This window comes from Plectrocnemia conspersa, unplaced genomic scaffold, assembly GCF_051122295.1.
Source record: "Plectrocnemia conspersa isolate PC_06_02 unplaced genomic scaffold, ASM5112229v1 ptg000003l, whole genome shotgun sequence".
NCBI classification, from domain to species: Eukaryota; Metazoa; Arthropoda; class Insecta; order Trichoptera; family Polycentropodidae; genus Plectrocnemia; species Plectrocnemia conspersa.
The window spans coordinates 5087054-5096696 of record NW_028277167.1 but is presented as its reverse complement, the minus strand read 5'-3'; the positions used below and the strand labels follow the sequence as shown (position 1 = coordinate 5096696).

At 26.9% G+C, this 9643-nt stretch overlaps 1 protein-coding gene across 1 annotated transcript in view; it reads left to right on the top strand.

Moving 5' to 3' along the window:
• Positions 1-1780: 1780 nt before the first annotated feature.
• Positions 1781-9643, top strand: part of LOC148236417 (uncharacterized) — a 65900-nt gene continuing 58037 nt past the window's right edge. Inside the window, exon 1 of the mRNA XM_088182441.1 lies at positions 1781-2023. Within this exon, the coding sequence (XP_088038567.1) occupies positions 1952-2023 (72 nt within the window). The 5' untranslated portion in view covers positions 1781-1951. The remainder of the gene's footprint in view (positions 2024-9643) is intronic.

Here is a 9643-nt window from a genome sequence, read left to right as displayed (position 1 = left end):
CTGGGTTTACATTGTCATTTTCATCCTATAAAATATTATAAAAATATTTCGGGAAATCACACTAACCCAATCTCATGTTTACGCATACATTCGCGCTTGCTAGGGCCGAGTCACAAAAAAAGTCGTATACGTCACACGAAAATACGATTGTGTGCTGTTTTTGTTTCTACCTGCGCTGCAATAACGGTTATTATCGGGAAACTGCAGCGTAACGGTATATTTCGGCGATGTTATGGAAAGTTCGATAATAATGTTACACGTATGATATGTTAGTTAAAAAATGTAATTAATTTTTTTTTAATTATTAAAATATTTTTTATAGGATTCAAATTTTATACACATTATATATACACATTATATATATATATATATATATATATATATATATATATATATATATATATATATATATATATATATATATATATATATATTTCTTTGTATAAATATAAATTAATACATAGAAAATATATTTATTTAAAAATACAATTAATTACATTTAAAAAATATAAATTCAAAATAAAATCACTGTTAAGTTGGAAGTAAAAATACTAAATTATTAAAGTAATAATTATAATCAATTTCTTTTTGTACAGAATCAGTATCTCTTAACCTCGTTAAAAAATAATTTATACGAATATTTTAAATTTTTTATAACCGCTACATAAGAAAGGATAGGTCTGTGACAGATGTTTAAAAAATATACATGCTTTCTTGAAAGCTTTTATCTGGGAAGTATATGAATGGCAAAAATTTGTTTACGATTTTCTCAACTATCTCTGTTTTTGTAATTTAAAAAATACATTAATTATCTGTTGAGAAAAAATCGGCAGATTGAAAAAATATATGGGGGCTTTTATCTCACTTTAATCTCGTTTTTAAATAATTCAAAGAGGCTTTTTTTTTGTTCGAAATATTAAAAATATATAGTAGCAAAAGCTGTTCTTGACATTTTTCCTACGATTCGGATATAAATACGGAAGCCCTAAATTCCTTCATAGCTCGACGTACTTGTAATAAATTTTCTTCCTTCGATTATTAGTAACCATTATAACAAATCACCATCCTATTGAAGTTTGTTTTCTTTAACGATCATTCAGTTCTCTGTTTATCAATATTAAAAAGATATTTATATTAATATATTGTATTATTATATTAAAATACATATTACCTATATTTTTTTATTGAGAGAAAATTTTCGAGAAATTAAAAACATCGATGAACCAGATGTGTCAAACTAAATTGTTTTTCAAATGCGTATCACATAAATTAGATCTTCTAATTAGTATCCGGGGAAAGCCAAATGATAGTTTATCCATACAAATGTAATAATTTAGTTTTTATTTAAATTTGATTACACAGCTACGTTTTATCGCAATCAAATGTTCATTTATGCATTTCATTGAAGTCGCGGTCTAAAATTACGTGCATATTTATGTACACACCAAAACCAAATGTAGTTAACCGGTTATGACATAATAGTAGATTAGAGATACGCATTCAAAATCCAGTTAGATTTTCTCGGTCATCTATTACTCATGCAAGTAACACTCCTCCGCTAAATTTTCATTTTTTTAATTAGTAACCTGCGAAGCACTCGCCGGGAGCTTTCCACCAAATCACCGCATCGTGGGACCGAGCTCCACGGCGAGCTTTTCCGCACTGACATAGCATAACAATGACACATAACCGTCGCCGATATATGGAAACCAGCTGCAGGTTAACGGAGGTTGAGTCCGAGTGCGTGCTGGTTGGTCTCTCCTCGTCGGTACTGTCCTCCCTCAGTCGGTGTACAGACCTCTCGGATGCCACTCGCTTCCGCACGGTCATCTCTAGCTGACGTCTTCCGTAGAAGACTCGCTAACTAATCTCGTATCTTGGACGCTGTGTAAACATCTTCGAACTAGATTGAGTGTTTCTGAAATAAACTTGATAGATAAAGTGCCTCGAGATGACTTCGTCCCTCGTGAGGGTTGTTTGCTGCTTATCAATTATTGCTGCACTCTCCATCTCTGCTCAAGCGGTGAGTCAAAATAAGTGTTAGAAGAGATGGATCGATATTTCTAGATACTGTTATTGATACCAGTATGTCTATATTTACGCCTCGAGTAATACATATAAATTATTTTTATTTAAATTTTTCTGATTCACTATTGCTGTTATATACCAAAATAGGGAAAAAAATAATTATAATTAAAATAACATACAAGATTTTTGCCAACAATCAGAATTCAAATAATGATAATAATACAATTCTTAATCAATAATAATTATTAAATACTCCTACATTGTAATGCTTTAAATATCTAGCAATGTTTATATGATCCTTGATACATACATCATGTATTTTTTGACTTGAATTTTTGACAAAAATATTTTTTTCTATTGAAACGAATTCAATTTAGCAAACATGTAAGCTGTTTATATTGTCACAAAACAACTATTGCTTAACACTTTTTTTTGCCACAAATACAGAATAATTTGAGTAAATTACATATAGTACATGCTACTATATTCAAACTACTGAAATATTTTTACGCAAATTCAGATTTTTGATTTTAAAAATTCATTTATATAATCTAAGGCCTAAAAATAAGTCATAAAAATTTTAAATATGTATTATGTAGTATAATTAATAATAAAATATAAACAGTAATATTTTTTTGCTATTTTGTCAAAGTAAAAAGGCTGAGAATAGATTTATAAAAATAAATACATGTCTGTACTATGCTGGTATTTCTATATTTACATTAGATATCTCATATATTTATGGCAGAAACATAGCATAGTATTTTATGTTTTTTTAATATTAACCATAGCATGAAATTAGGAAAATCTGATAATAGGTGGTATTGAATATAAATTATGATAATATTCTAAATTATCAATTCTCTTGCATTTCAAAGAGATAAATTTCTAAATTCTTAAATATCTTAAATCTGATTAAATCAAACTATTTTATCTTTGTGGCAAAAATTATTTTGTATAGACTTAGTATTATTGCTACTAACTGACATTCTTAGTTTATTTTCTCCTAAATTAGTTGTAATTAATTTATTAATCATTCAACTATATAAAAAAATAATACCATTGATAAAAACATTAAATAGTAATTATAATATAAAGGTTATAACAAATTTTAATATTATGATTAAAACCAAAATATACGAGTATCAACAAATATTCCAATATCATTATGTTCTCTCGTTGTTGCTCTAAAAAAACTTGTATTACATATATAGACATTCTGGTTTCTCGGTATTTTTTATTTCTCGAAAAATATTAAATTCTCATTTTTTTATATAAAAAAATATATGTGAATTATATTAATACAATAAATAATAGTATATATCTTTATAATATATAGGTAAAATACCATCACTGTTTTTATTTTTGCAATAAAATATAATAGTAATTAAATTTAAAGAATGGTAAAATACTTATTATTTATTAAGATATATTAGTAGGTACATTATAATAAATTATTCTTATGTTAGAAAAGTTTTGTTGAAAAAAAATCTGTGTTAAGCTTCCATAAATTTTTGCAATTTTCTGATTCCCAGGCGGAGCGATCTGATTTTTAATGTAGTTCTTAGATTATCAAATACATCATCTAAACATGCATATTTAAAAACATCTAGCAAAAATCTACCCTTTATTATGCAACGGTTTTTAACAGTTGTACAAATTTAATTTTCAACACAAATTCTCCCAAAATCATTTAATTTTTCAAAAAAAATTTTGGTCGATTTGGCTATTATCTCGAGAAATAATTCTTGAGAAGAAACACTATAAATATATAATTTTCTCTATGAGCTGAAGTAACTCATTATTAAAGAATGTTCAATACTTATGTACGACCTAGCTCGATTTTAATTAATCATCACGAAGATTAGAAAAATCTAGGAAAACCTTATCTGTGATGATTTATGATTATATAATAATCACTAATTCAGATCTTCCTGATACGATTACATTAAAAAAACACAAATTCGAAGCCTTTCGATTTTATTAAGCAAATATTTAACTGCATAAAATATTTAAATACTATGCTTAATCATATTTTATTAGTAAATATTAAATAACAGCAATCTTACTTTTGACTGCCCACTATTATAGAAATTGGTTTCGGTTAGTGAAGTAGAGTTTTAGTGTAAGGTGTCCGCCATTCTTGAGAGAATACCATTAATATATTGGGAATCCATTCATGTGTATGCGAATTTATTGTGGCGGGAGGAATCAATTTCATCTGAGGGGGAATGCCACAATGGCACTGATGTCAAAAATTGTTTGCCGGGGGTGCGTTTTTGTATAATTATTTAATCCAGATACTCTCAATCTTTGGCCTGCCATTGGATAGAAAATCAATCGATAAAGTTCATCGAGATGGGGTGACGTACGATATTCCGACAAATAAAAGGAAAAGGGGAACCCTTCGGGGGAGATAGGTATATAAGGATAGGGACTAATGGAAATCCACGTAGACAAACAACTTCCGGTTATAACATGAGGAATTTTACTAATGGGGAAGAAAGAGAAATAGATTCCCTTCTGGATGTTTTGTTAGCAAATTTACCGAGAACTATAAAATTGATATTTTTTCAATGCACTGTATGTGCAAATATTGAACTGGAGAGAAGTTTGTTACAGACGCGTTACACCCATAATAAGTAACATAAATCGACAATTTGTGTATGCGAGTGGAATATTATCCAATCAAGCCGACGTCGGCTCAACTCGTAAATGTTGTTAATACATCATTGTAATAAATTCATAAACCGCAAAAACGAAAACCGTGACCAAACGCAAACAATTCATAATATCCATTTGTGCGGAACCGCAAAAAGGTGTTAACTATTTTTTTAGCTATACCAATTTATGCAATTAACATTCTATACATATTTCTTTAAAATAATATTATTTTTCCGACTAGATGAAAAATAAATTCTATTTTACTATCTTTGTGAGATTGAATATTTGTTCCAAGATACATAAAACTGTACATAAAAGTTCTCCATTGTAAATGATTGTATACTCGTTTATATTTGAACTATAAATATAAATGGTTAAGGTTCGCGGAAGAAGATAATATAAGAAGGAATAACTACCAGTTGTTTTCAAATTAAATAGCAATTTGTTATAACTAACATATTAAATCATTTTATAAGCATTTTTTATTACAAAGTATATTTGACAAATATAGGATAATATCAAAGTATTCTTCTCTTAATTTCACAGATTAAAAATCATGTTCGATCACCTTCGTTAACACAATAAAACATGTTAAATACAATTCAATAATAACGCTACATAATATTTCTCTTAGAAGCTATTTCAGTTTTATCGTGAATATTTTTGTTTTAGAAAAAATAAATTTTGACAAAAATTTTGCTCTAGCAAGATACTCAAAACTATTTTATAAATGCATGCTTATCGTTGCTTTAAATAATGTAATTAATTTATATTTAAATTTTATTATCTATTATACGCTAAAAACGCTTTTTTTTGTTATAGTTGATTTTATCATTATTTTGCAAAAAAACGTTTTTGGCAATCGGTTTTGTTCTGACAATATACACAAAAATATTTTCTAATTACATTCATATCGCTATTTATAATATACTGTACTAATTAAATTTATTTGTAGCTGAGTTTTGTTCATTAATTATAAAGTGAAAAGTAGTTTTTCGTTATAGTCGATTTTATCATTATTATGGAAAAAATCAGTTTTAGCAAATATTTTGGTCTGAAAAGATACTCAAAACTATTTTTATCATTGTTTATATGTAATACATTAATAATTTGTATTTTTTTGTTATATTCGATTTTGTCATTATTTTGGAAAAAATCGGTTGTAGCCAAAGATTTTGCTTTAATTATTTTCTAATTAGATTTATATAGTTATTTATAGCCGAGTTTTTTAGCGTTGTTTCAATATTATGGTTAAAAATTGGTATTAATAAAGTAGATTTTACTCTGGCAAAATTTTCCAAAATTCCAAATGCACTCAATTTACAATTAAATTTGTATCAATTATGACTAAAATGTTTTTTTCTGTTATAATCGATTTTAATATTCTTTTGGAAAATATTGGTTTTGACAAAATTCTCAAACTATTTTATAATTGCATTCTTATCGTTATTTATTATTATAAATAACGACAAGAATGCAATTATAAAATAGTTTTGAGTATCATGGCATAGCAAAATCGATTATAACAAAAATAATCTAAATTACTTTCTAATTGCTTTCTTACTGTTATTTATAATATATTGTACTCATTAAATTCATTTATAACCGGATTTTGTTATAAATTATTAACTGAAGTGATTTTTTGTTATAGTCGATTTTATCATTATTATGGAAAAAATCAGTTTTGACAAATGATTTTGCCCTGACAATATACTCAGAACTATATTTTAATTGCATTTTAATCGTTATTCATACTATAATATATTAATCAATTATACACTGAAAAGTGATTTTTTGTTATAGTCGATTTTATCTTGTAAAAAATGAGTTTGGCTATCGATTTTGTAATACAAAAAACATTTTTTAAATTGTATAATATCGTTATCTATAAAAATACTTTACTAATTAAATTTAATTATTGCTGAATTTTGTTATCAAATATTCACTGAAATATGATTTTTTTTTACAGCCGATCTTATTATTATGGTAAAAAATCGGTTTTAATAAAATATTTTGCTATGGCAAGATACTCAAAACTTTTTTCTAAGTACATTGTATCGTTGATTTAAAAGTATTTTTTTTGTTATAGTCGATTTTATTATTATTTTGGAAAAAATCGGCTTTGGTAATCGATTTTGAGATGACAACGTTTAGTGTTTCATTATATATGAAACACTAAACCAAAATAAATTGATTTACAGCTGAGTTTAGTTATTAATTATACAGTGAAAAGTATGTTTTTGTTATAGTCGATTTTTTCTTTATTTTGATAATTTTTCGGTTTTGACAAAAGATTTTGCATTGGAAAGATTCTCAAAACTATATCTTGAGTGAATTTTTATTTTTGTTTATAATACAATATACTAATAAATTAATTTTTAGCTAAATTTTTTTATCAATTATACACTGAAAATTTTTTTTTTGTTATAGTCGATTTTGTCAAATTAAACAAAACTATTTTCCAATTTAATTATTATTATTATTTGTTATTTAGAATTTATTTGTAGCTGAGTTTTTTTATTAATTATGCACTGAAAAGTGACTTTTTGGTATAGTCTGTTTTATTTATTTTTATTCTTATTTCGTTTCATTTTCTAACAATAACATAATTTTTATGTATTAATAATTTTAACAAAATAACGCAAAAATCAAAATATTTTTGATTTGTTGCAGTTAAAAATAATGGAAATCTCGACTATAAGAAATAACTATAGAGTAAAAAATTATACTTATAAAATCGTTATGTAAACATGAAAATTAAATTTTAATGATTTTGTCAAGGTGAAATAATATAAAAGCCTTAAGTTAGAAAAAATATCTACAAAATTAAAAGATAAGTTTTAAGAACTTATAAAATATATTTGTAATATGAAATGCATCACCGCTATAATTTAAATTCTATCAATCATATTATTAAAAAAAAATTCTACACTTACTGATTAAATATATTGGTTGCTAAGACTTCTACTAGCATAGACCAATGGTGACTTATATCCAACCTGGACAGTTTTGTATCTGGTAGATTGAAGGTAGTGATTATAATATAATTTTCATTCCGATCGACCATCACATATTAGGTTTTCCTAGATTTTTCAAATCTCACTGTTGAATATCGTGATAATTAATTTAAACCGAGTTAGTTCGTATATATTTGGTATAAAAAAAACTAATAATGAGCTACTTCATCTCATATGTATTACTTTGCACCAAGTGTAGCCTACTTTTAAAAATTGACGTAATCTTATGTTACGATTCTCAAAAATCAGTATTAATTCTATATTTTACTACGGTTCATAATTTTTAGATATTACTGTTACTATTATAAAGTAAATCGTTCATCACATGTATGTCATTTAGAATAAGTTTATTTGATAATTTAGTAATACTTTTGCGATACACTGTCATGAATGCTTGAAAATACTGTAACAATACAGCTACAGTATCAAAAGAATTTTAAATACTTTTTTTTAATATTCTTTTAATATTGAGTGTATTTTTTTGCATATTCTGTACAGTATATTATAACACGCGCATGTACCGTTTTAGCGTTTAGCATTATTACCTATAGAATTTTTTCACTCTCTCGCCACGGTGTCATTATACCCATTGCTATTAGTGCAAACAACGTGAAAACATGAAAAACGGCATAGCCCCGAGTAGACATTAGCGAAGTTTTGAATATAAAAAAAGAGTACCACATACTATGTACAATCTACACTTCTATACATAGGTATATAAGTATATATTAACAGTTCAAAGTCAAAATTGCTTTTGTCGAGCGGTCCGCTAGCTCTCGATCGTTCATTAGCCATTTCTCGGTCATTAAAATGGCACGTCAACTTATATGGTACTAATAAATCTAAGCGTTTTGTCTCGGACTATAATAAGCAAACTCCAATTCCGCAGGGATAAAACCAGATCTAGAATTTAAATTGAGGGATCAAGGTTTTTTATTGCATTCACGAAAAATTCGTAAATATGTAATATCCGTCCGGATTTAACTCAAATTGAAATAAAAACAAGGCATGCCACAGACGTGATTCGATTATCTATTTGCTTCGATTAGGATCACGTTCTGACCTCATCCTTGTAAAAAACACTGTTGCGTCACACAGTAGGTAATAGGTAGTACTCGAACGAAATTACTTCACGCACTGTAGTAGTTGCGCAAGTGCCCATTGCTTAGTAACATATCGAATTTCGAACTTGTACGCCAAATCCTTGTCTTTAGGTATAGAGTTAGAAGACATCAAAGTGCAGTGTCATCGATACGTCTGAAATTGCTCGTATCTAGGGTTGCCATTGCCCAAGTTTTTAACTTCCAAAACATTTGCTCTTGTAACCCTGTTATATCGATGTTTAACCAGTTATGAATTCGATTGTGGGTGTGTCGAAAAACACGTAGCAGAACGGTCATAAACGGGACAGTTAATAAGACGATGATTTGTGGCATGATGGAAGTCAGAATAGCGATACCATAAACAGTGTATTTTAGGTTAATAAAATATTATATGTTTGTGTGTATTTCATAATATGTATAATACATGTCTTTGGATTAGTAGATTATCATAGTACGCGTTGAACTTAATTGACAATGAGCCATATAAGCAAATTTTAAGATCAAAAATACTATCAATTTTATAGCATGAAATAGCGACCTCGCTTAACGGTCAGGAGCAGGGCTTTCGAAAGTACCGAAATAAAAAGTTTTTACACATTTTTTATTAAACTGTGGAATTAGCGATCAAAGTTTACATATTATAAACAACATCTTATTTTTTTACATTCGCTGTTGTTTTTGTTAAAACTCAACCTTCGTGACATATTTATTATTTACAATTTGCTTATATTTACCTCTTAACTTAAACATTATTGAGTATACAACATGTATACATTTAAAATACTAAACTCAGAAAATAATACAATACCAAGTTTGTAAATATATAGCATT